At 41.3% G+C, this 27,990-nt stretch overlaps 4 protein-coding genes across 5 annotated transcripts; 3 read left to right on the plus strand and 1 right to left on the minus strand.

The window, feature by feature from the left end:
- Nucleotides 1–5,001: 5,001 nt before the first annotated feature.
- On the plus strand, nt 5,002–8,854 carry agxtb (alanine--glyoxylate and serine--pyruvate aminotransferase b). Its single transcript, XM_079173284.1, has 11 exons — nt 5,002–5,308; nt 5,879–6,071; nt 6,184–6,248; nt 6,352–6,452; nt 6,557–6,627; nt 6,720–6,804; nt 6,910–7,008; nt 7,174–7,243; nt 7,589–7,684; nt 7,933–8,061; nt 8,497–8,854. Exons 1-11 carry the CDS (start codon nt 5,036–5,038, stop codon nt 8,602–8,604), a joined length of 1,290 nt encoding a protein of 429 aa, XP_079029410.1. The 5' UTR covers nt 5,002–5,035; the 3' UTR covers nt 8,605–8,854.
- Nucleotides 8,855–8,989: 135 nt separating this feature from the next.
- On the plus strand, nt 8,990–12,858 carry thap4 (THAP domain containing 4). The gene is made up of 5 exons (XM_079173710.1): nt 8,990–9,130; nt 10,725–10,884; nt 11,084–11,193; nt 11,703–11,806; nt 12,002–12,858. The coding sequence occupies exons 1-5, from the start codon at nt 9,106–9,108 to the stop codon at nt 12,125–12,127; spliced, it is 525 nt and encodes a 174-aa protein (XP_079029836.1). The 5' UTR covers nt 8,990–9,105; the 3' UTR covers nt 12,128–12,858.
- Nucleotides 12,859–13,822: 964 nt separating this feature from the next.
- On the minus strand, nt 13,823–19,355 carry bokb (BCL2 family apoptosis regulator BOK b; the record flags this gene model as incomplete). The annotated part of the gene is made up of 4 exons (XM_079172702.1): nt 13,823–14,105; nt 14,835–14,998; nt 17,651–17,779; nt 19,133–19,355. 4 exons carry the CDS (start codon nt 19,353–19,355, stop codon nt 13,980–13,982), a joined length of 642 nt encoding a protein of 213 aa, XP_079028828.1. The 3' UTR covers nt 13,823–13,979.
- A 2,564-nt stretch (nt 19,356–21,919) lies between these two features.
- elovl1a (ELOVL fatty acid elongase 1a) lies at nt 21,920–27,704 on the plus strand. 2 transcript variants are annotated; one of them, XM_079172870.1, is made up of 9 exons: nt 21,920–21,929; nt 23,844–24,047; nt 24,801–24,894; nt 25,141–25,331; nt 25,438–25,518; nt 25,652–25,708; nt 25,835–25,940; nt 26,128–26,267; nt 26,396–27,704. In XM_079172870.1, exons 3-9 carry the CDS (start codon nt 24,834–24,836, stop codon nt 26,702–26,704), a joined length of 945 nt encoding a protein of 314 aa, XP_079028996.1. In that variant the 5' UTR covers nt 21,920–21,929; nt 23,844–24,047; nt 24,801–24,833; the 3' UTR covers nt 26,705–27,704. The 2 variants fall into 2 exon arrangements, with proteins under 2 accessions (XP_079028996.1, XP_079028995.1); XM_079172869.1 differs by lacking the exon at nt 21,920–21,929 and having other exon boundaries at nt 23,736–24,047.
- Nucleotides 27,705–27,990: the final 286 nt, after the last annotated feature.

Consider the following 27,990-nt stretch of genomic DNA (forward strand, 5'->3'; position numbering starts at 1 on the left):
GAACTAGCTGTAGTGTTTTTCAGCATCTTTACAACAATCAGCCTCTTACTGCTGTTGTTGTTTTTTCGTTAAAACCTTTATTGATGGCTTTCATCTTTTTCTCTGTTGATGACCAGATTCATTTAGGGAGATTTTAACGGTAGCCTATAATTACTTCAGGGCAGCGCCGCGCACCTCCATCTTTTCTGCCTCAATCGATGAAAAAAAAAGACAATTCCACCTCAACATCTTTATAAGCCATGACACATCGAGGCTACGCGATGAACGCGTGGATGACGCACACTCTCAGAACATTTGAGAAGACATTTTACAGTACAGTTGTATAAGCCATGTAAATATTGTCTCCTCCATCTTGCTTTGCCTGCCGCACCTCAAAGACAGGCCGCGTAAACATAAACGGCACAAACACCCAAATCATCCAACACTGCGTCAGAGGGGAGTTCAGCACACATCACGAGAGCTTAAATGACAATTACATCATTTAAGAGATCATTTACGTAATTGAGTAGGAGTGTTTGTTTGTTTTTAAAGGTGGATATACGTATTTTTTATAAGACAATCAGCGGAATCAAACACCCTGACGCAGCGTCCTTATTTACCGCCTCACATGTACAAAAGGCCTCGAAATCACAAACACGCACGCACACACCGTCTTCACCAAGGCGCGACACCCATCAACAGCGATGATGCTCAGTGGGAATCATATCCGAAGGAGCCGTGTCTTACCTCAGCAACTCAAACTCGACGATCGCAGGGGGTGAATCCTCTGCCCATTCAAAACAGCGCCCGGATCCTCCGGTGCCTCCTTCTAGAATCTCCTCAGCAGCCTGTATTTTTCGTGTCTCTCTCTCTCTCTCTCTCTGGGTCTTTGGTCAGCCTACAGCATCCCTTTCCTTGGCGCATCCATACATGGAGAATCCGCCGGGGGGACGGAGAGGAGAGTCAGCCTCAGCTTTAGCAGCGGAAGCGCTGGAGTGCGTCAATTAGACTATAGTGAGAGACAGGGAGGAGCGAGGAGCCGGATGGATAAACAGGAGGATGGGTGCGGGACGCTCCAGCGGCCCTGTCTGTCCGTCAGTCAGTGTGAAACTATAGGGAAAATGGCGGTGCTGCTGTGCCAGGGATGCTGGGAGGCGGTGATGACATCAGCATCATCAGCAGCAGCAGCAGCAGGCGGCAGCCATGAAGCAGAGCGATGCAGCACAGAGACACAGCAGAGGGAGAGGCCAGCGATGGACCATAATAAACATTAGAGAGACAAATATACTGAACTACATTTAGGCACCCCTTAACCAACTGTCTCCCACTTCCCCCCAGAGGTCCAAAAGCTCCAGGTGCTTTGTGTCTTCATTCATTTTTGTGGTCATTTAGGTGCAAATTTTAACCACTAAAGTACAATAAGTAACTGTATGTAAACCCTATTATTAGGCTAGCAAATGTGGCCATTCAGAATGATTGAGTCAATATCTAGTTTAAATATTTTAGCTCACATTCTGCTCACATGATGCATCATCCATGATTAAATTGTGTTTAGTTAATTTACTACAAACTAACACAAATTATGTTTTATTCCAGCGGTGATTGGACTGCACTAAATGAGGACATGAGGACAACAGGGTACAACATATGGCCACAGTGAATGTTTAGCTTCAGCGCCCCTTAAAGGGTTTATCTGACCTACTAATTTAAAATTCAAAATTCAGAGAATATCTTTTAATTCCAAAAGCAGCACCAGCTGCTAGCAGCTAATGTTAATGATACTAACGGCGCTAACATTCTAAACAAAGGCAACAGTGCTGACAGAGATAACCGTGTTTACCTGCCGGGGGGAATCGGAGGGTGGGTACTAGCTCCAGTGATTACACCATCGGTCAGGACGGCCAGGACGGCCAGCTGTAAGCATGTTATGAGAGAGGTGCTTCAGATACTCTAGTACCAGTTCTAACAGTGCAGAGTAGCAGCTAAGAGCTAGCCAGTGGAGCATGCTCACATGCACTGAAAAACACACGCAACTGGCCAGCTATATAAACAAAGCACAAAGACACTGAGGTCAAACATACACAGAAAAGGAGGCACTTCATTCTCTGCTGAGGACAACATTACGGACTACATCTTAACACAACAAAAAGCATAGTTTTTTGCTGCCTTGTCTGAATATTAAATAGAAAACATTTAATGACACATGAATAAATAAGATGAAGATGCCCTTTCTTAGTTCAACCCAAAAGTGTGGACGTTTAATTGAGATCTTACTATTGGTTTAACTGTTCAAGATAATATAAGAAACTTTAATTTAGCATTGATTTTGGCGATTCCTGTGGACAGAAATAGTAGTGTTTCCATGGACCAGAGTCCCTCTAAAAAAACTCTAATTTTACTACAGCAGGGTCTGACAGTCTACTCAGATCAGTCCTGGTTCTGGTTCTACCCTCTGCTAAAACCTGCATGGTGTCATCTGAAGAATCCGACCTTGTGGCACCGATGATAAGCATTAAGAATAACTATAGCCCATCTTCTCTCTGATGGTGTCTTTTACTTATGAAAGTTATGCATCAGTATTATATTGAGACTGTTTCATAACCAGTTAAAAGTTCCTCACAGTTACTTTAAGTATCATCATAATCCAGAATGATAATCCATACAGACTGTCCTTTTCTAAAGCATCTATAGTGACAACAGTCAAACACTTACTAATTGGTTTAACGATTACAAAGTATGAAGACTTTCAAACTACATACTTGGTGTTTAATATTTAAAAAACATGATTTTGGATGACTGGATGTTATTGGATTATTTAAATTCATCCACTGTGTGTCTTATTTATATTTGAAAAATCCGGATTTGAATTAAAAATAGAAGCATAATTCTGTCATTTAAATTAGGATGAGATTGTTTCAATTGGCCATGGTCTTGTACATAACATCCCATTTTGAAGTTTGGACTGAATGTTTATGGCGTCACTCTATGATCACTATTGACAGACCGCTTTACGAAGCCCTCTGTGGATGAATTTGAACAAGCCTCTCTGTTTCTATCTGTCCCTTCCAGCTCCTCCTCCTGCTCTGTTTGGGTAGATTCTGAGTGTTCAGTCCAGTGCAAAGGCCAGTATGAGGACAACAGCAAGTCCCATTTATTTACCACTGGTATAATTATTTACAGAGCCAGACTCAGAGAGGGGCACCTTCTAGTGATCCTGCTAGCTGTGACACAGCAGTTGGAAACAGGCCGCAATATGAGAGATATTCTACTCAGTTACTACTAGGCAAAGTTTCCCGGTCAGATTGTAGGGGTGTTCATAAAATGAAGGAAAATAACCCTTGATCATAATATATCTTTGTTAATGTAAATGTTTGACCTGAATGGTCATTTTGACCTCTGTAACATCGCTAAAAACAGGATTTATTCTACTTTAATAACTTTTCCTTCATTCACAGAACAATTGGCTGATGTTAATGTTTACGTGATGTTAAGTGTGGTGTCAGATTTCGAATAAAACTTAAGAAAATATCATTCTTTTGTTTATTTGGTGACCCAAAATCATTTGCACGTCCAGCAGAAGTCACCATTCATTTTTTTTTACCATGTAAAGTGCCCTTGAGTCCCTTTTAAAGTGCTATACAAATAAAATGTATTATTATTATTGAGGTTATAAAATTACTTCTGCTCCCTCTTCCCTGCTATGTTTTGAGAATTACGAGCCACAACAGCATTAATAATATGGCCTCCCCACTGGGGTTGGACAGCTCTGCACACACACTCAAACAAATCTGGAGTGATATAATCTTGGCAGAGCAGATCAAAATAAAGATGTGTCACCCAAAACAGAATGAGGACAAAGTACATTACAATTTCATCACTTAGAAGTGGTCAGAGATTGACAACATGGTCTTTTTTCAAGGTGTTTTTCGGCAATGTGCATATTTCACACAAGTCCTACCAAACCGTGTGAAAAATGTCTTTCTTTCACACTTTGCACAAATACAATCCAATTTGAGATCCACACCGACATCCTGTGAGCTGTCAGTCTCAGCTGGGGCTAGACACAATCTGTATTTCTAAACAATGGATAATTTAATCAAAAATGTTCTATTCCTAATCTGTGAGCCCACTGTGTTATCAAGCATTTCATTTGAAAAACATCTGAAACAAGAAAACACAACAAACAGAACAGAGTTGGATATTACCAAAATTCTATTAAATCTTACTTTACAAGAAACGCTGATTATGCACACTAGAAAATAAAACAGCCATTTCGCTAGTGTGCCGTGATGTGTGTATTGGTGGCTGGGTGTGTGTGTGTGTGTGTGTGTGTGTGTGTGTGTGTGTGTGCCTGCCCCCCCCCCTCCTCAAAGAGAGCAGATTGGCTCTCTGAGGAGACTCCTCTTTACAAACGCAAAGCTGCGGTTACTGAAGGGACAGACAAAATCAACAAGCCACCTGCAAACTGACCTAAACCGGTTCTAAGCTGCCATGTGAGGGCACTTTTACGTAAGAGTCAAGTGCTATGAATCCAAACCATGAGTCACAAAAACAGTGGTGGATCCAAACCGTAACAAAAGAACCAACACTGATGACTCTTTTTGTTGGCGAGACTTTTCTTAAATTCAAACACTGGCCTGGGAAACGTTTAAAAAAAAACTTACACACACACGTGACATTTGAAGTGTGGAAACTTTTTGGGCTGGATAATGAAATAATTAACCATGATTTGTAGCTATTGTATGTTTCCACATGCTGTCTCCTAAACGGGAAACAAGGCAAACCTGCTCAAGATATTTAAGTGTCTTCTAGTTTTAAAAGTTAAACTTTAGTGCTATTTGCATAAGTTAACCACAAATGTACAATATAACTCACACTTTTTGTATTTCTTATATGATTTGCCATTTGTGTCCCTTATTACCAACCCTGAAGTCAAGGGTTGGCTGTCAGGCACACCGCCCCGTGGCCAACAGGTCAAAGATCTGTTTGTTTTTAAACATTCACCAAAAACCTACAGTCAGGTTCAGTCTCTCTCGGAACGACGACACCAGGAGTGATGCAGCGGGCTTTGTTCAGCCGGAGCGTGCTGCTCGCCCAGCAGGCAGCAGTGGCCCTCGACAGTCCGCTGTCCACGAGGAGCGCGCCTCTTCTGCAGCGGCTGGACCGCTCCATGTCCTCGGTCACCATCCCGCCGCCAGCATGCATGCTCCGGCCGCTGGAAGTGCCACAGCGTTACCTGTTCGGACCGGGACCCTCAAACGTTCCTCCACGTATCTTAGCTGCACAGGGCAGGCCGATAATTGGTCACGTGCATCCAGAAATGTATGAGGTAAACGCTTTGTTTGATCCTCAGACCCAGAAAGACTGAGTTATATTATATATAAAATTATAAGTAGGCATAGTTTAAGGTGGAAATAAGCATATTTACTCACATACTGAACATGAGTACAATTTGGAATCGCGTGTGCGTTTTGTGCACATGGGAGAAGTTTGCCTTCAGGGTCTTTCTGACAGAAATCTCCTCAACAAATCTCCTTGGCTAGGTTTAGGAGCAGACGTGGTTTGGGTTAAAATACTTGGAAAACATAATTATCAGGCTACTTTTATTGCTACATTTAATATTGTGGTATTTGCATTTTGGTAAGATGTGTTGAATATTTTTTTCACCACTCAAATGTCGGTTTTATCAGATTAAATTCAATTTGAAAGTTTTGGTACACCAATTATTCATATTAACTTTTTTTTCCAGATTTCATGAATAGACTAAATCAATATTTGCATGGGATCAAGGACCAACAGTTTGTGCGTAATTGCGCATGCTGTACACACTTAACTGAAATCACTGAAAGCCATTGGTGACAATACCGTCACAGATTAAGCTAAACATTGTGTTTCTTAGATCATGAATGACATCAAGCGAGGGATCCAGTACATCTTTCAGACAGAGAACAACATGACCATAGCTATGAGTGGCTCCGGGCACGCGGCCATGGAGTGTGCGGTGTTCAATACGGTGGAGCCCGGCGAGAGCGTGCTTGTTGCCATTAACGGAATCTGGGGAGAGCGCGTAGCAGAAATTGCCGAAAGAATGGGTACGTCCTTACGCACGTTTTTACGCAGGTATCCATTGGGTCTCCAAAGAAGATGCACGGCTAAATTTACATTGATTGTGTATTCTCTGACTGTCTATCTGTCTGTCTGTAGGTGCCAATGTACATAGAATTGTAAAACAACCTGGAGGATATTTCAGCAATAAGGAAATTGAACAGGTAGGTTCCTGGTCTCTGTAGCAGCCCATAACTTACTAAAGCTAAACATTCAATCAGCCCACATTTGTAATTAAACCCTTTTTTTTTAAACCTATTTTTCTAGGCCGTAGAGAAACACAAGCCTGTCCTGTTTTTCCTGACACATGGAGAGTCCTCCGCTGGCCTCTGTCACCCAGTAGACGGCATCGGAGACATCTGCAGAAAGTGAGCCTCCCAATGTACCCGCCTCAAACACATGCGTACAAAACGGTTTCATGTAACTACCAAATATCATGTCATGTTCCTCACTGTTGTCATATCTCCGGCAGACATAACTGCCTCTTCCTGGTTGACACGGTTGCATCTCTTGGTGCAGCCCCCATTTTTATGGACAAGCAAAGTAAGGCAATGATTAGCACTGGATTCACGTTCTGTTACAAGCTGCCATGTGCTTGCGTGTGTGACATCACCTGTCTTTCATTGTGCTCCCAGATATCGACATCCTGTACACTGGCTCTCAGAAGGCTCTGAATGCGCCTCCTGGCACAGCACCCATCTCCTTCAACGAGAGAGCTTGGTGAGGAGGGAACTTCTGCATGCATGTTTCCATGAGTCCTTACAACTGCATACAAAAAATGACATCAAGCCAGCATCTCTTTGACTCTCTGTTACTCCCTCACAGCCACAAGATGTTTAACAGGAAAACAAAGCCAGTATCCTACCTCTTTGATATGACACATTTGTCCAACTACTGGGGTTGTGATGGCCAACCTGCCAGACTGTGAGTCCAATACAGCCAACTGATTACATCCTCGTTCTCTTTACCACATAAACCGTACCTTAACTAGAATGGCAGACCAACAAATATTAGATTTTTAGATTATTTATTATTGGAAATGTTATAATTATACATTTTTTATTTGTGGGGTGTCATTGTGGGTTTTAGGTACCACCACACTGGTCCAGTGTCTGGATTCTTTGCCCTGAGAGAGAGTCTGGCAATTGTTGCTGAGAAGGTAAAAGATCATTTCACCACTTTTTGTAGTTACATTACTGAAATACAATCTCAACTTGTAGAGTAACTATAATATACAAATTCTGGGCCGTGCCGGGGACCCAACAATTTTTACTTTAATAATGCTGATCACTTTTGGCAGCAATATATCGACTTCTTTGTCCAACATATCATTACATCTCAAGAGAGGAAGAAGCAGTGTTTTCATTTTGCCAGAAAATGGACATAGCTCTTTGATTTCGCCTCTAATAGTGCAGCAGTTTTTCCTTGGCAGTGTTGGTATTGTCCCCCTGTTGACTTCTTGTCTGATTCTCACATAACTTCGTCGATCTTTGTCTCCCTCTAGGGGCTGGAGGAGTCCTGGAAGAAACACAAGGAGGTGGCATCCTACCTGTACAGAGGACTGGAGGACTTGGGCCTCAAGCTCTTCATTGCTGACAGGGTAAACACAAAAAGCGCAGGCTGGGCGTTTTGTACAGCAGGACAACAAAGAGCGTATCCGCAAGGAGACAAAACAAAAAGAATAAACGACACTGAACAAGAATTTGTTGCATATAACATACAAATAATCAGTGTTACATGTCTTTAGCCGGGTATAGCATATCTGTTAGAAACAGAAGTGTCTGTGTTGTACTATCAGACAGCACCGTGTTGCCCTGTTAAGACCACTCATTTTGAAATGTCCTGCAGGACTTGAGGCTTCCCTCCGTCACCACCATCGCCATTCCTGACGGCTACAACTGGAGGGAGTTGCTGGCCTACATCGTGAAAAACCACCAGATGGAGATGACCGGAGGCCTGGGCCCTTCCATCGGCATGGTGGGTTGCTGCTACTCCACTGTGTATATAAACTATGGTTTTAGCACTGTGGTCATGGTCATCAGCTCTTTATGCTAGATATTCTAGATGTGGCCATCGGCCTCAGCATCTTCGCAGCAGAAGGTTATGTTTTAAAAATTAAATGATTTCCCCTAAAATAAACACTTAGCAAAGAGAAAATGTCCTGGATGGAATAATGTGTTTCCATAAGAAGCAATGGTCATCTTCATTCCCGCTATACCAATTCACATCTTGACTTAAACTAACTAAATAATCCAGACGTCATTTCACATATTGTCTTAAATTAACTAATTTAACTATATCAAATAGGCAAGGGCCATGTCATCGGCAGGGTGTCTTAACAGCTCTCTGCATCTTGCCGACGAGTCACTGCTGGCTCTGACGCACTGCACTTTCCACCTCTCTTTTCATTAGGTGATAAGGATCGGATTGATGGGATACAACTGCGAGAAGACTAATGCGGACATGGCACTGCATGCCCTGGCAGACGCTCTCAAGAACTGCAAAAAGAGCAAGGTTTAAGAGACCAGATCCCCTGGCGACACGCTCTGTACTCATTCATGAGGGAATAAAAAGTTAATATTCAGTGTCCTCACATGATGGATATCTGGAACAGTGCAAACAAGTTAAGGATTTGTTTCTGTGCTTTTGACTCTAGAGATTATATAAAACCTAAAACCGTGTGCTTTTCTTGAAGTAGGATAGTTCTGAAATCAGGGAGCTGATCTATGCTCCATGCTGAGGCTGCTGAAAGATGTCAATAAAGTGTGCTTTGATTTATCAAACACTCCTCCTGCCTCATTGTGTGATAACAGTAAGAAGGGATTTCAGAAATAGCTCAAAAAGTCTGTAAACGTGCACAGTCTGAACTACATTTCCCAAGATTCCCTACTGTGATGGCCGTATACAAAACGACGTCACATTAGCTCAACACTGACGCAGATGAACTGTTCATTTTCGTGTCATTTAATCTCTGTTTGATTTCATGCATTCATCCTCGCTTGCCTGCAGTTTGGTTTATTAATGGCGTGTCCCTTCAGTCACACAGGTAGGGTGGTGTTTACATTTTAAATTACAAGCACAAACGTAGTCAATGTCAACTGTTCTAGCTACAATGTCGCAGTGACCACAGGCTCACTCACACTAACTTTACTCGTAAATAATGCGGTAGCTTTATTTCATTTACTGAAATGATTATTATACATCCATGTTTATGCATCCAACTGAAGCCGCCCGTTGAAGTCTATGCCGTTCGAAGATGTATTAGCTCAGTCTGACAAACCCGAATTAACATTACGGATATTCCCAAAATCATAGTGATTACATTATGACGTGCCAGAACTGCAGCTTCCGTGATAAACACATTGCAGCCACCAGAGATTGAGCCGTGTGTATGTATGTTATGACTTTTAAGTTTAAATGTTAAAGAGTGCTGCGTTTGTTTGTGATCGATACTGAAATGTGGCCGCGATAACTGCGGCTTGTTGGCACAGATCTCTGTATTTATACGAGTGCGATGAAAAACAGTCACCTTGTTACTTATATGCGGAGTCGTCTTCTTCCGGTTTCTGCCAAATGTTCGACCAAACCGTGACTTTACTGCCACCCACTGTCAAAAGTAGAGAGAAGCAACCCTCAGTGCGTTCTGATTTAAACTCTCTCACGCCTCCATTCACCCTTTCCTCCGCTCCCTGCTGTTTCAACACAGTGTATGTAGAACAGAGATGCTTTACTGGAATACACTTACATTTATGTTTGCCGAAGTGAAATATATGAAGCGTTAACACACAGTTTATTTTTCCTTTTTAGTGAAGAATACGTTTCTTAATTGTGAGGCAATATTTAGTAATAATATTGAATGATAATCGTAAACTTGATTTATGGAGCACATTTCATGCAACACAAAGGGATTTTCATAAAAGTAAATGATAAACTCTGATAACTGTGATATTTACAGTCACACTTTATTCAGAATACAATAAGATCAAATTAAAAGAAAAGATGAGATAAAAGATGAGATAAAAAAAAAAGTTTTAATGAAAAAATGAAAGAATGTGTGATTTAAACAGAAATATATTATTCAATTCACAAATGTGCCTCAGATTTGCAATCTGTACACATGACATCCTCTGTCCTCCCCCCAAAAAACCTTTAATGGGAAAAAAAGTTTTGCCCAAAGAATTTTTTCCCAAAGAAGAAAAGCTTTTTTTGACATGTCACAGTTGGAAAAAACAGAGGTGTAAATAATCAAATGAATGTGGCTTAACTCCATTTAGCTGCTTCAGTTTCAAGGTCCTGGTATTGTGTGCGCTGACTCGCTGACATGACTTACTGGGACACTTGATTAGAACAGAGCCATTGTTAATGAATAACACTTATTGGTTGATTTAGAGAAATGCTTTTTAAATTGAAAAGTTCACTATTGTCCACTTTTACACTATTATTAGTATATAGATATATATATATATTTATTTGTATCAATATTTATTCCAAAATATATAAAATGATCTCTTCTTTATTACTACATTCAAACTTCCTGTTAATGTTGAGTAATATCAGTGTATTTGAATCAAATCACATTTTTGGTATCACCCATCATCCCCTCGTGTTAAAGTACAGCATAAACTGTTTGTGTTTTTTAGCATCAGCGGATCTGAACCCAGCCCTCCTCCCTCTCGACTGGCTGCTGGGTACCTGGGAGTCGGATGAACCCGGAGAGGGCTGTTTTACTAACATCAAACCTTTCCACTACACAGAGACACTGACCTTCAGCCATGTGGGACAACCAGTCATCAACTTCACGTAGGTTATTTTGTGAGCAATCAGACTTCGAAGATTAACACCGGGCTGAAAAAACTGTGTTTGAAAGTTTCACACCTGATTTACCTCTGTCCTATGCCGAGCGCCACTGATGGCTAAAATACCAGATCAACCAGCCCATCGGTAGGAGAAGTGCACCATCAATCTTCAGCTGATTCCTCGCTGTTACTGTGTTTGACAGGTTCAACGCCTTCCATGCAGAGACCAAGAAGCCTCTGCACAGGGAGTGTGGCTTCATTCGAATGCAGCCGGGAGCCAACAGAGTGGCGTTCATCATCGCACAGAACTCCGGTAGTTACATACACTTATGCTGGCGGTACCCTCGTTTCTGATGACCAGGATCCTGCTCGTATTTTGCAATTTAAAAAAAAGAATCATTCCAGATGTGGAGAGGCTGGGTGTTTAGGTTTTTATGAGGGAAGCAGACACTTAATGTGGATATAAAAAATGTATCTCGCAATGGAATCTGGCGTTCATTATATTAGACGCGACTCAGGGCCATAGTGATATTCCAGGCACGATGCAGAAACATGATTACTTGGCAAATACACACCTCTTTATGTCTGTGTGTGTTATTTTTTAGCTGTTTTGCGTTAGGTAATACATTATTTACACTTTTTAAAAACCATTTCCGATAAACAATTAAGACCTTATTCCTTATAAAAAATATAGATAATCCGTATGAAATTAAATTGGTATTAAATTGTGTACACACGTGTATGATGGCTAACTCGCTTGTATACACAAACGCGCACACGCTCCCTGTTCATGTTCTGAGTCCGGTGTGTCTTTGTGTGCAGGTCTGGTGGAGATTGAGGAGGGAGAGCTGACGGCGCAGCAGCTGAACCTGCAGAGCCAGACGCTGGCCAGAGTCTCTTTTGCCAGAGAGCCGCATGTACAAAAGGTAAAACTGTAATCTGATAATGCATCATGCGCTCATTGTTGGTATTTGTTACTGAATTGATTCGCTAAAATCAAATCCGCGTAACAACGCTGCCCACACAGTCCCACAGAGCGCGAACGGAACTTACTTTAATCAACGAAATGTTTTCTGCTCCTTTTGTGTCGGTGACCTCGCCTGCTCTCTCCCATCTTTCAGATTTCTCGAGTGATTCAGCTCCGACCAGATGGGAGGCTGGAGCAGACGGTTTCCATGGCAACAGACAACCAACCACTGATGCAGCACTTGCACATCACCTACCGTCGGCAGGCTTCCTGTACTTAGGAGTACTTTGGTCAGGAAAGATAAATCAGGGTTTAGTCAGATAATCGTATAAACAGTTTGAGTTATGGCATTGATACAATACATACAGTCATAACTGGGCGTTGTTTAATGCACTACAGATGTAGATTTAATGTTACCGTCAAAGTTAAAAGGGCCCTGTGGAGTTTGTCGCAAACAAAGAAAAGTTATTTTTGCTTTCAGCTTTAAACCTGAATGTTCACATCCATGTTTACAAGCAAACAAGTCTTCTTCTTCTCGGCCTTTGCGGACATATTTCATATGTTGGTGTTTTACCACCACCCATCTGTCAAAGGAACAGAGTGAAACTACCACTAGAGGTCTAAAACTCCACCGCAAACCTTTAATCTATTCATATTGCTTTAGTATGGGTGCTCGCTTTATCTTAATATGTATGGTCTGGATATTTATTCTTGGAGCTGTAAAGCTTATAAAGCACTGATGAATTAATGTTAAGTACAGTGTCCTCTTATCTCGAACATTCATTGCACTATTTGAAGATTGAAAGCTCAATTAACTGCTGTCCTACTGGGGTCAATGAACTGTGTTTTCTGTGTAAATTCTACAGAGAGTTCTTATGCTGGGTGTTAAAACGTTTTCATCATGTGTCTCCGCAGAATGTCCACGGTTGGTTTAAGTTGCTCAGTAGAGTGGTTCCTATACATGTACTTATACAGGCTGCAATAAGAGAAATTAAAGTTATTTCACCTATTTTGGTTTTTAATTTGTCTCCATCCATTTTAATGTTTAAGCTTCCTGTTCTGTCCCTATGGATTTATGTATGCGTCATCAACATGAATGATGTTATTGATGCTCTTTGGCATGACAGTGTTACAGCATCAAGTCTATGAGAGGTTAGAGGTATGACATGCAAAAGAGCTCCACTTTAAACCCCTGTGTCAGATCAGTGGGATTAAACATGAAAGAATCAGCACAATAAGTATACGTGAAGGTTTTAGGTTTATTAAGGATGTAAAAAAAACAAAAAACATTCAGACACACATTAATAAATTAACACTGAAAGTGACAACCATCAACCATACCACACAATCATCCCGAAGAGCTGTTGTCTTTATACTGCAGTGGCTTCAATTGTTAAAGTCATAATCAAAATAAAAACGATTTTTAAAAAGTCATGGATAAAAATATTTACAGATTTAAAAAAAAAAAAAGGAAATACATTTCACCAAACTGATGTGGATGCAGTTGGTACCAGTCATCTTTGGCCAAAAATGAGACCCAACACTTCTTGGTCAATGGTCTCTAAAATTGCAGCAGAAAGTTGAATCATATTCTGGAAGAGACGCTGCTTGTGCTGTCATGGTGAAGTACAATCGTGTAAATCACCATGTGATAGCAGTCCTTTTCAGATTTAGAAAACTCAAAGAGACCCAGCCAGCTGAGCATCAATTTTCACTTTCATTATTCCTTCAGGAATATTTACTGAGACGAACATCAAATCAGTTTATCTCAAGAGTGCAACCTGAAAACCATCACACACACACACACACACACACACACACACACACACACACACACACACACACACATTACAGCTACAAAGCCAGGTTTTCTGCACCGGTGGAGGGACACAAACATTTTTCGTTGCCATTCATGCTCATAAATATCACAGTGACTACTCTTCAGATGGAGGTAATCCTGTATCCAAAACCGAAATGACACAAACACGATGCTGATGAAACATTTGTTGATGGCCATTCAGCGCTGGCAGGCACAGCGACCATCTCGACTCCATCCATTATTATTATTAACAAGTCTGAGATATAATCTCACATCAACGGTGAGGACTCCAGTGCACTCGGTCTGTGCTCATTCATGGCTCCTTCATGACGTAGACGTACACTGTAGTGAGGAAGTACTTCAGGGACTCTATGACAGATGACAGCCAGTGGTGATGAGGGGTCACTTCCTTCCTCAACACACATTTCGAGATCTCCGCCTGATACAAGGAAATTTATATTTTAAATTAGACAACAATGAAACATAAAAAATTAAATGTTTGCAATTTCTTGCCAAATACAAACATGAGGAAAAAAAAAAAAAAGCACTTTTCAGAAAACAAAATTCAGGGAAAAGGGCGTCAAGAGGTAAATACATTTAAATTTAAAAAAGCGCTTTAGCAGGTAAAATATTTACCATGTAAACCTTCTTAGTTAGCGTGTTAGCATGCTCCAGCTGAGGCTAATGGCATTAGTTTTGAAGGTAAAGTATTTGGCAAATTAAAATCTTTACCCGATGATGGTGGTAAAGGAAAATAACCAACGTTATTACAATTCCCTCTGAGGGGGACATGAATGTCTGTACCAAACAAAACTAAAAATGCATTGTTTTTTTAACCACGAGAGGGCCACAGAAACCAACGTAACCACTGCAACACTTTGCATCAGATCAGCCAACAAAGCAACAGTATGTGAGCTACATTTTACATGAAACTCCCCTCTAATTGACTATCAGAGCTTAAGTACACAAACTGAACTCTCATCCATAAACAAGATAACGTAATCAGTCATGTAGCTTTAGCAAAAGCGATGTGGAAGAACAGAAAGTTGCCCGTTTTAATCTCCAGAGAAACACGACGCAAGCAGTGTTTTTATTCCCTCTTGCTGTCAAATGAGAAATATCATTTAGTATGTGGGGAAAAGTTCCCTAAAATAAAAACGTCACGTACCCATCCTCCCCGTCTCTTCAGCCAGGGAACCAGAAACTTGCGGACAAACTGTCCCAGACTGTCCACCAAGATGTGGACGGTGCTTGGATGACCCTGTCTGACACAATCCACCGCCAGGGCTCCGGCTACTGCATACATGGATACCACCTTACCCCACGTTATACCTACAGCGAGAAAAACAGACATCACCAAGTTACGCTTCATGTCTCCTTTACCTTCGTCTACGGAGAGATGTTCATCATTAATGTTTTGGTAAAAACAGGTCTGGATGGGATCTTTACGCTTCAGCGATTCAAGCCGATATTGATTCGGTCTTGTTGGTCGTTTGATAACCGAGAAGCAAAAATAGCACACTTTGTCCAGAAGACCCGAGCTTCAGTCCTCTACAGCGGCAGAGTTTTCCTGACCGGAATCAATAAACATAAACACCCCTTCTGCTGTTCTCATGGGTGCCACTCACTCATCTCCTCTCTATGCTTTCTCTGTGACATATTCTGTAATCTGCCTCCCAGCATGTGGGGCAGTCGGTGGACCTTGTACTGAAATAAACTGTAAATGCCAGGTTTAAGTCAACAAACCAGTGCGTTTGTGTTACTGTAGCTGATAAGACATCTTAGAGACCAGTTCTACATTAAAGAGTGTGAGATTGCTTTTGCCTGGGGGTGGGTGAACACACAGTTTCTACTGTGGGGAGGTCAACAAGTACAGAAAATGAAGAGAGTCATAAAGCTTCTTTCAGGTGAAACAATCCAGTCTGACAATTGATGGCATCCCGCCATTTCTAGGTTCAGTTTCCAGGGCAGCAGGGACTGTTATAACAGCCGTCAGTGATGCAGCTGGGTCTAATGGCATTAGCCGCCTTAGGCCAGCTCACATTGTCATCGCTGACCGAAGAGTGTCTGACTGTGGCTATAAGGGGATAGAGCGAGCTCCGGGCAAGCTTAGATGAGATAAATGTCCGATCGCGTCACATCTCTCTCCCTACTGAGAAGCAGGCCAAAAATAGAGACAAGATGATTGTCAAGGATAAAGCCGGAGAAGGCGAAGGCGTAAAGAGGAGGAACAGAAGTGGGAGGCAGGCGAAGATAGATGGAGGAGACACAAGTCATGTTGATTTTTACTGAGAGAGACCGCAGCACAGATGGCCGCTTCTAAACAAAAAAATGTTTTGCTTACGATACATAGAGTCACTGGACTTATCGTTCCTTTGTGGTCATGTTAAGCACTTGGAGGCGTAGTGACGAATGACAAAAAGCTAAATAAAACAAATTCCAGACGGCAGGGAAAAACAAACTTAGATGCATTCTTCTATTTATATCCAGGTTCCAACCCGTCCCAGAAGGCTGGGGCAGCCTGGGTTCACCAGTTTGTTATTCTTCAGGAGGAATCCCACGCCGTTTCCAGAAATACATCCACGCGACGTCTAAACAAGCACAAGTTTATTCGGAACACAGTCATGAAAATGACATTAAGCGAATCCGTTTCTGATCTTCCCTCGTCACAGCTCGACCATCTAGAATCAAGCCCACAGGCTCACGCTGAGGACATAACACAGCTATCTTTATTTGGATAATAAACTGCTTTGAATTGTGTACAAAGCAGATCTGTTGTCAAGGCAACTTTAATAAGTCCAAGAGCCAGCACAAACAATTCAACACCGACAGTAATTAGACTGACGAAACTCTCAAGACCAAGGCTGAACAGAAAGATTTGACCAGAAACTATTTCAGACTTATTCTTTGTGTCGTCCAGCCACAATTCACTCAGGACAATGAAACATGAACAGGAAATCACAGATCTCTTCCGAGGTAGTTGGCATAGTGTAAATTAAAGTTTGGTAAAGTAACTGTAACTCAAGATACAAAAGACATTAACGTTACCTTACTACCAAATAGCACGTGTCTGATATCAGACCGACTACCGTTCTAAATTATAGCAAGTTTGGTTGCACTTTCCGTCACCTTAACATGCTCATGTCACACCTTTATTATAACCATCAAAATAAAAGTCTCCCTAACAAGACAAACCACACTGCAGCATGCTGATATTTAGCATGGATAACGAGATATAACGTTTACCATGTTAGTTAGGGTGTTAATATGCTAACATTTGTTAATTTGAACTAGACTTATAAGACTAGACTCATACGTTTTGCAGGTATAAACCAAAGTACCGGATAAGGTGATCTGATAAAAGATACACTGAAGAGATTTAAATTGATCCTGTGCAGGACACGAATTTCATGGCAATCCGTCAAAAAAGTTGTCGAGACATTTCACTCAAACCCACAAATGGTGTTTGCTGGAGGTAATGTCCGGGGATCAGAGTCAGTGGGATTCATTCTCAAGAGTGAGAACCATGAATGTCTGAACCAAATTTCATCGCAGTCCATCAGGTAGCTGACGTATTTCAGTCTGGACAAAAGTTGCGTACCGACTGAACGACATAGAACACCCAACAATGTCTGCAAACAACAATTGGTCACAACACAGGACATATAGCAAGTCATTAAAACCTACAAGAAGACATCGAGACCTGATTAAATACCTAGAGCAGGCAGAAGCATATATTGCTCGGGCCATAAAAAGGCCTAGATTAAAAAAAGTAAGAGAAAATCTTCACACCCACTCCCTCTCATTATAAGCACCTCTCTGCTGGAAAGTGCAGACTCACACCAGTTTAATGCCAGTAAAAGCCTTCATCAGTAGCGGGAGACGCTGTGGAAGTGTGAATCACTTCCTGTACTGGCCGCAGACAACAGGTTTAGTTATAGCATACAGGGTGCTGCGTCATCAGCAGCAGCAGCAGCAGCATACCTGTTGAGAAGATCTCTGTTGCCACGCCGATGAAGGCATCTGAAACCATGTTCTCCATGGCAACAGAGATGTTGAGCTGCCGCGCCACGTTCCTGTACAAACTGGGTTGTATACACTCCAGCTCGTCGCCTAGGTAACAGAGGGAGAGCACAGTTAGAAAAAGGAGAGAAGAATGAAGTCTGTTTGGAGGACCAGTTTAATGTGATTATTTTTTTTTAAAACGCTCCAGGCTCCACAAACTATTACACTGTACAAGACCACCGTTCAACCGGCTCAGGCTGTTCACTTCGCTCTGCTGGTGGAGGGTCACTCAGACGTTAAAAGTAAAGAATGTTTACTTCTTAAAGAGACGCTGGGCACTTTAGCTGCTGTGTTACGTGAGTCAAGTCCTCCAGATATAAATCATTTGGTTCAAGCTGTTCTCTTACACGTGCACACGCACACGATCCTTAACTCATCATCTGACCCAAGCTCATCAAAGCATTGCGTAAATCAGCCATGTTTTTTATGCCTCGTACGATCAATTATCGCTTCCAGCTCTGTTGAGTCATCTCAGCTTTCAGCCCACTATCATCAATTGATCGGTCCGTGTTCCCAGAGCACAGAACTGCAAAGTCTTTCATTTTGGAGCCTTCTTAATTTGCTCTAAGAAAAACACACAATTATTTACTTTTGAGAGGTTTCTGGTACTGGTCACTGTAACATGGAATTAGCAACCTTTTGTAAAGTCTTTAACTGATCATTAGTCCTGATCCTCTAATTTTATTGGATGTTATTACATTTACTGAGGAGGTATTTTTTCAGTCCCGCCTGATACAGCTGATTTTTTTTTTTTTAAACCTAATATTACAAAATGGTGAACATATTCAAAAACGCAATCTTCGCATGTAATTTTGCATTTACAAAAATGAAAAACTTCTGTCACGCATATTCCATCATTGTCCCTCAATAAATGTATTTTAAAACCCAAATGAAAAAGTCACACACACACACACACACACACACACACACACACACACACACACACACACACACACACACACACACACACACACACACACACACTATCTTAATCTTTAGTCAGGGGGTTAACACACTGACCATAAACAACCATGTTCTCTGACTGAGACCTTTACTGCATCATCTGTCTTTACAAGGTATAAATAATAAAATCAGGTAGAAAAAAATGCCCCCAAAATACTTGGAAATAAAGTCTGAGGACTGTGCAGCGTTTGCTGGGGTGTGCACTTCTGCTCTAGTTAAAATAATTGTGTTGAAACTAATGCGGCCTCTTCATCTTATTTGAGCTATATCCTCTCCTGGGTGTGTGAGGTTCAAAGTACACAAGGAAACCACGACCATGGCCTTGACTGTGCCTACATGTCTCTATAAGATGCAACTTTGCCCCTTGAAGCCCATTACTGAACTCATTTTACAGTTCACTGTTTTGTAAGACTTTACAGCTCTTCAGGTTTCTCTTACCAAGACAGAGAAGCACCAAAGACACGTCAGCCAGCGCTGCATTTGAGGGAGAGAGGTGGAGTTCAGTTTTGGACCATCCCAGCCCGTTCTGGTTGAGTCTGGACAGTATGTAGTCTCTGCACAAGGCTTTAGACTGGGACACCAGCTCCTTCTCAGTCAACGATCGGTCAAACACGTCCAGGACCTCCGCTGCAAACACAGAGGACCGCCGCAGGACCTTCATGTCCTCCTGCAGGGGGGGGTCAGGGTCAGAGAGCGTCTGACCGCCGTGTCTCGGCGTGTCCTCTCTTTATCCCAGAGGAACAAAGTTTAACGCTGAAGACAATATGGCAGCTGTGGAGGACAGAAAACCCATATTCAGAGGCAGCTAGACAGACTTGGTCAGAATTACATCCCTGAGTCTTGAAATGTTTCTGTCAAACAGAGTAAGAGACACAAACTCTTTTAATCAACAAACTGGTGCAAACAACAGGTTAGCATCGAGTGATTCAATACTTTTTTTTAACATTCAAAAGGACTTTGGGTATATATATCTATATATATATAGATATATATAGATAGACACTGATAATCTAACGTTAAATCACAGCACAAACTTACATAAGAATACGATGGAGGCGTATGTGACTTGTTGTGAGTCACATGGTGGGATAGTCAAGATATTCCTACATTTCTTGGATTATGCAACACCAAGCTGATACCACAAGATGGCAAGAGAAATGTCATATCCTCGTTTGAGATTTTTTTTAAAAAGCATAAAGCATACCGTTTCAGTGCAACATTTAGTAACCTGGTAAAGAGCAGAATATTTAAGATGCATCTTAGAATATAGGCTTGATGTATTTATACATTAGGCTGTTGCACCCAAAGAACAAGCCACGCTTACCTTCAACGTTGTATCCACATTGAGATGTGTCCGCTTCTGATATGACAATTGTTTTATGTTTCCAATCGATTAATCAGGAAACCTTTTAAACAGTCTTTCAGCCAAAAGAGCCCGAAAGCCAGAAGCAGCTCAGCCCGTTGTCTCTTAACCAAATGTTTCAGATCATTAGGAAGCCACTTACGTGATGTTCTGCCTCAGGGCTCATTCATTAGAGAGCTCATGCTCTGCTTGGTCCACTTATTTCCCCCTGAAAGCACAGACTGAGCCGAGGGACGCTGTAAAAAGGACGCCTACCTGTTGTTCCACCTTCCCATTGGCGCTCAATGTGTGCGTCGGTTTCACAGTCAGGAAAAGCCCGGAGGAGGAGCCTCACTCCGGGGGACAGAGGGAGACAAATAAACTGCATTCACATTTTCATTAACAAATCCGGACGGATTTTGAGTCATATATGTATTTTTACATTTAATTGATTAATTGTGTCCACTACTGTGCGTAATAGCCACACGGCTTTAGGCCTACGTTTAAAGCCCTCGAGTCCCTTTGCAACGTCAGTGAGCGAGCGAAATGGGGTTTCCTAGAACAGGTGTATCCGATGATCTCTGACAGAGTTAAGTGTTCCTCGCTGATTCCCAAAGTGGCACACCTTTAATCCTGTGCAGAGCAGATAAATATAGGTGTCCAAGTCGGCACTTAAAGTCCTGGGACAAAGTTAATTGGGCTTTATCATGCGCCATGTATGATTTATTTTGTTCAAATATTGTCACATTTTTATTATTTAATCAAAATACAATAAACTTAATCCCTTAAGGGCTCCGTCGATCTTGTTTTATGTCATTTTTCAAAGTAAAAGTCAATTCGCTATTGATGTTTGGAGAGGTGGTGGTGTCGAAATATTTCATTATGTGTTCCACAACATTAAACACAGAAAATAAGAACTGTCAGAGGAGAGAGGCTCGTTCCAGGTAACAAATGCAAAACTTATTCATTTCTGATTATCTCACGTGTGTGTGTTTGAGTGTTACATGCCACATTAAAAATAATAAGCAAAACCCAATTCTGATATGTTTGCATATCAAACTGATCACAGGTATAATGGTTGTTAATTGGAGGATATTATTTTACTCTTGATATTAATGGTGTTAACGTACAAGAACCTACACCTAGTTATATTATACATTTTATAAATGTTTATATATATATATATATATATACATACATGCATATATAGTGTTGGCCGCTGGGTGTCGCTGTTGCTCACCTTACTGTTGAGGTCAACATTGTTGTTTTCAGCAATGTTCTGTGAGCTGATCTGTTCATTTCTTCAGGACTAGTTTGTCCCCTTGGACAGATTCAGCTACATATCAATATATGAATACAACACAATAACATTTGCAAGTATTGTATTGATGATTAATCGTTTTACTCGTTGTCATAGTCTGATCCTTGTTCTCAATATTACAATGATAGGATTCACACAGATCATGAAAAACAGAGAAACATTTACTTCTTTGTGATCTTTTGGTCAGCAGCAGTGTCTCCATCTCCACAAGCTCGTCTGGACTAGAGATGTTCTGCATAAATACTGTCATTATTTCAGTTCCTGCCTAAAAACACATCAATAATCTGTCATGTGTATATTTGTTTCAAGTGGTTTCAAAGTTAAAGAACAAACTATTAAAACTCAAAGCATTCGTGTCCTGAGACGTTGGTGTGTCAGTAATTAGCATGTTGATGGGTGAGTTTCTACTGTAATGATCCTGTTGAAAGAAAAGTGTGGCTATTAAAGAAAACCTCGCCCCCTTTGAGTCAGTATTCACATTCATTTGTTGGAATGAGAAACCTGAACTTTCAAATATGAACCCAACTGACCGCGTTCCTGGGTTGTATGACAGGCTGAATACAATATAAGGAGTGAGTATGAGTTTTAATAATTGTTGTACACGTTTTTGTTCAGCTAGGTTGTTAACAGTGCCGTTAATGAAAGGCAGCTTGGTTGAAAACCGTACTCCTCTATGATGAAACACAATGCTCGTCACATCGAGGCATCCCCACATGGAATCTATCTACCTATTCCAAGAATGTCTGCGTCACTGAGAAGGGAATTTGTTTGGCAATCTTTGCTGCTATTTGATAAACTACCACAGTGAATGTTCAATTTTTTCAACAATTTGCTAATGGAGGACGAACCGGTATGTCTGAAGAAGCCTGTCTATTCTCTGGTTATGCTGTTGGGCAGAGAACTGTGGGCCAATGTTAGGTTGTTTTGTTGTTTCTTTATTTCTATGTGATAAAGTCTATTGGGCTAAACATTGACTTAATTCAATGTGAAACGGTCACAAGACCAAGAAGAACAGAGGGTGTGTTGTAGTTTGTACTAATATGGCAGCTACAAAAAAACAGCTGACCGCCCGGTTAGAGACAATGACACCAAGTCTCACATTCAGTCTGGATGAAAAGCATGTCAGCACGCTGAGCATTGACACATTTCAATCATTCTTTGTTTCTTCGACAGTACATATTTTTGGCTGCTGGTATGCAGCAGGTATGTTTGGAAATTCTTCAGTACACCTGCACCCCCCCCCCCCCCCCCCCCCCCCCCCCACACACACACACACACACACACACACACACACACACACACACACACACACACACAGACACACACACTGTTGAATATGTTAACGCACTTTCTATCTCTTCCATGCATGAGACTATAGTGAGACTGAGAGCCACACACTTGAGTGACCAGTTAGTACAGCCACTGCTCAAGTTCTAGTCCTTCTCCACCACCAAGAGTGATGCATTGTCAGTATACAAAAGTCTAAACTGCATGCCATACAAGCACCACATGCAATCATTGTCGTTTTCTATTTCCCCGGAATTCCCTTTATGACAAAACCGTCCAGCACGTTCATTTGTTTTAAATCTAAATATTCAACTCAACATGTTAAAAACCACATCAGCACTTGTTTGTATTTAAGATTTTGTGCATTAACCATATGTTAAATAGGTTTTCATGCCAGCTCTTCATTGAGGTGCCCCCATATGCTAACCTGACAAACACCAGGTACACAGACTGTGATGATTCCCCCACCTTCCTTCCTCTTTCCCAACCAGCCAACTGTTCAGTCTGAGATGCATTTCATAACCTCTATCTGGGCCTCACGCCCATCATCCCCGTTGATCGTGAAAACAGGTAAAACCAGAGGCACAGGAGAGCTCGTCATAGGCAGCAAGGGTTGGACGAGAACCCAGCCTCTGAGCCGCAACCTGGGAAGGGATAGGCAACTCAAAAAGTGACGTTATATTCATGAATGTATGACAGCTGATTTCACCTTTAGCCCAAATCCTGTTAGATGGACATTTGAGAAGTGGCATGATCGATCCTTTTTTGACTGGACCAAAGGTGCATTTAAACTTTTCAGACATAATAAAATTGCTAACCGGTAAAGTTAGTTTTATCTTCATTCTCATGTATTTATTAACTGGTTTTCATTGCCCAAAAACGGGGCCATTCCACCCTGGGTCTTGGTTTCTTAAACATACGTCTGTCACTCCATGACCCCATCCCCTTCCTTCCCCACTATTGATGCGACAGTCCAATCACAAACAGGCTTTGTGGGGATAGGAAGGTGGAGCTAAGCATAGAAACAGGGTGTGGTCCTGAAACCAGCAAGGTCTGTAGTAGTGCCCCGGGGTTTAAATTGACTTGAATGATCCCGGTCCCATAGTTATCATAGCTGGCCTCTCAACTTTTACTTATCTCTCTCTCTCTCTCTCTCTCTCTTGCTTCCTTTCCACATCTCTTACCTGTGAAACGTTCAGCTCTTTTGGGATTGCTTGTGAAAAAAAAAGAAATCAGAAACATTTGAGGAAGACTTGAGGCCGCCACCCACGGACAAGCTCTGCATGTATGTGGTTCACCTCTCACTGATTGATCTGTTTCTCTGGATTGAGTGCTGCCTGCGCGGGCTGTGCAGCTGCTTTCCTCTCACACAGGAGTGAGTGCTGAGGACTTGTGTTCTGCCGGTGAGTCACTTGTTACTTACACATCAGCAAGTATTTTAGCAGTTTAAGTGATCTGAGATTTGTAACCGTGCTGCTCCTGTAAAGTTCATTGAGTGTGTGTGTTTTTTTTTTTTATGTAAGGAAGTGTCTATTTTAACTCACCACGGTGTCTTTTGCCAGACAAAACCCTCTGCTTTACAGCTGAATAATGTTTATCAGGATTAGGACATCAAAACGTGACTTCTTTTTAGTAAAGTATGCTCTGCAGTGTAGGAAAACACCCTGGAAATCTCTGATCAGCTCATATCTTGGTGGCTGAGGTTGGCTACGCTTGTAAGGGCCAAGTTCTTTGCCTCACCTGTTTGACTTGCTCTGTTAGTCAGCAATGGAGTATGTCATTGTTTCTAGACTGACAACAGACATCGGATGTTTCACAATCCTGGAAATATTCATAGATTTATTTCTTTTAAGTACAACTTCTTCTTTTTCATTCACTAAATAAAATGAAGCTTTTCACTTTTTAAAGGAAGTACATTTAGTGCTAAAACGGTGAGGATTTGTTGCTCCCATGCTTCACTTTGGATCAGGCAGTGAGAGGAGCTCCTGCTACAGATTTTAGTTTTTTTTTAAGGTTGTACATGAGGGCACTCAGGTGTGTGATGAGCCTGTGCAGCTATCTCCTGTTTGTTCAGCCTGCAGATGGACAGGTTGCTTTGTCGCTCACTTGCCCAACCGACCTCTCATCTCCTTTTTTGTCATTTTTTTTTTCCCCAGTGGTTTAATAGGTAAAAGGAAAAAGGAGTCACCATGTTGCGAGAAGCTGTATCAAACATTTTAAAATTCCAAACATTTGTGGAATCGAGAATTGGTAAGTGTCTTTGTCTCTGATACAGGTTTACACCTCTGCTTTGTGAAAATATGAGTGAATACCTTGTGATCTAAAGGCATAATGATAACATGCTGTGTATAAAGTTTGAAAAGGGCCTTTTTTCTTGTCTTTCTTTAACCTATCCCGTGAATCTGCCACAAACTGTGTATAAAGTGCATTTACTGTTGACCCAGACATCTTTTTTGTGCCGATATAATAAGAAATGTTTGCTTTCATTGTCCTAAGATGTCCGAGTCAGGGACTACCCACTGATGCAGGGCCCCGTAAAGATGACCGCCATCCTATTAGCCTATGTCATCATCTCAAAGTACCTTGGACCTCGCCTGATGGCAAACCGTAAACCATTCCGTCTCAACGCAATCATGATAGTCTACAACCTCAGCATGGTTTTACTGAATGCCTTCGTGGTGTACGAGGTAAAGAAAATCATTGACAAATGAGGCTATTCGCTGACTAAAATCCCAATTTCTTCACGTGCCAGAGTGCTTGTAACAGCTGCTGATGTGTGTTTGACATCTACAGTTCCTGATGTCTGGATGGGCCACCACTTACACGTGGAGGTGTGACCTTGTTGACTTGGGAACCAGCCCAGAGACTTTACGGGTAAGCCAGTAAATTGTCAGACATTTTCCTGGGAGCAGAGGAGCACTCACTGCAGTGTCCTAGAAAGACGACGTAGGCCGACTTTGAGGTTAGGACTGACATTACAGCACTTTTCTTCTTTTCGCTCCCGCAGATGGTTCGAGTGTCCTGGTTGTTCTATATTTCAAAATTTGTCGAACTCCTTGACACAGTAAGGACATTTATTTCTCTCTCCATACATTTTTTTTTTTTTTTTTCCCACTTTAATTGTCTGACCTTTTTTTTGCGACATGTATTATGTGCATGCTAACTTGAGCTTGTTCTACTTTTACTTGAGATGTTCTTTGTGCTGAGGAAGAAGCAAGGCCAGATCACATTTCTCCACGTGTTCCATCACTCCTTCATGCCCTTTACGTGGTGGTTTGGTGTCACCCTGACTCCTGGTGAGGTTTACTCAGCAGAACATCAATGCAAAAACGACACAAAACACATGGCTGAACATCTCCTCAAATTACAGATTGAAAGTACTTTGCATCCAGTACAAGGCCCAAACAATAAACTGGGGTAATGACTGTACATTTGCATACACATGTCTAATGGCATGCACAATTTTTTTTCCCCCCTTTTAAGCTGGAGGAATGGGCACCCTCCATGCCATGGTGAATGCAGCCGTCCACGTCATAATGTACTTCTATTACCTACTCTCTGCTGCTGGACCTCGCTTCCAGAAATACCTGTGGTGGAAGAAGTACATGACCGCCATTCAGCTTGTAGGTCTTTTTCTTTTTTTTAAACATGTATATTTATTATGACATGACTGGGATATATGATTTTCCAATGGATCTAGGTCAGAATGAGATTGGAAACAACAATCTGTCTTTTCCCTGCTGTTTCACAGATACAGTTTGTTCTGGTCTCCATTCACATCAGCCAATACTACTTCATGGAAAGTTGTGACTACCAGGTTCCCATGTGGATCCACCTGATTTGGATGTACGGCGTCTTCTTCTTCCTCCTCTTCTCCAACTTTTGGATCCAGGCCTACATAAAGGGAAAGCGGCTTCCCGTCTTGGAGGCCAAGCCCAAGCAGAACGGCTCGACCGGGGAAGCTGTCTCTGTGGTGGCCAATGGGAAACACCTGGAGAATGGGAATGCGCACCACCATACCAACGGCAAAATCTTCCTGGGCAAAGTAAAGGAAATCTGACTTGGTGACTCTGGAGGCTCTATAGAGCTACCTTGGAAATGCCATTCGTATCGAGTAGCTTAATGAAACGGCACAGATTTCGATATGTCACTTCTAAACTGCATAATTTCTTTATAAATCTACTTTTCTTATGCACACTTGTTGGGATATGTGTTTTGGTGGTGAACTCCGCTTGCCACAATGTTTGTTAGTCGTTGTGAAAACTATTAACTGTGATGAACACTGTATGGAAATTGGTGCTCATTTTGTCACACATAGTATTCCTCAACTCAGGCTTGGCCCACACAAGCCTGATCCACACTACCGTTTGGCTGGCATGACCATTGTTGCACAGTTTCCACTGAAGACCAGCACATATAAGCAACTTCTACAGACTTTTTGTCCAAACAAAGCTGTCATTGTAAATGTCATATATTAAGTTTTGTTCTGTTTTTATTTATCTTTTGAAATAAAACATTTTTTTTTAGATAAAGGTCTATGTCATTTGGAAAGTAGTTGATGATGTGCACTTTGTAAGAAACATACCACACCTTAACTTTAATAATTGTGGAAAAGAAATGTTATACTGTATATTACAGTATTGATTATTTTGCTAAATTAGGTAGTGACATATCCCTTTTTATATTAAACCATTATGGGTTCTGCAACACTGTATGGTCTATTCTCAGCTTACTGTGCGTAAAGTTAATAGAAAGTACTTTCTTTTGAATTAGAATTTAAGCAAAAGTGTGCCGTTTCTGAATATCACTGCAAAATGTATATATTGATTGACCTACCAGTGTTTTTACTGCTGTTCATTACACATGTGCACTGATGACTGTTGAAGGGTGATCTAGTTTTGAAGGACTGCTTTTAAAAAATTTGTATCTGATATTTGCCACAATGACATAGGAGTGGATGTGTATCCAGGAGCTGTTTATATATATATTACAATCAACCCTTAACGTTCAGTAGATTAACCTGTTTCTGACTTACGCAGAAATAAAATCTCTAAATGTTTTGTAATTTTGTATCTGTTTTTCAAATGTTTCACCAAAGAGGTGAATAGTCATATTAAAATTTTTTTTTATTCTTTAATTAAACCAATATCAAATATTTTGATGCAACCAAATTAAATCTTGGGCACAAAGACAACAATTACTAGAATCCATGGATAATTAACCTCAAGGATGCGTGTGTGTATATACTGTGTGTGTGTATATATATATATACAGTGAGGGCCATAAGTATTTGGACTGTGACACCATTTTTTTTATTTTGCCTCTTTACACAACTCCAATGGATTT

This window comes from Pholis gunnellus (genome assembly GCF_910591455.1).
Source record: "Pholis gunnellus genome assembly, chromosome: 14".
NCBI classification, from domain to species: domain Eukaryota; kingdom Metazoa; phylum Chordata; class Actinopteri; order Perciformes; family Pholidae; genus Pholis; species Pholis gunnellus.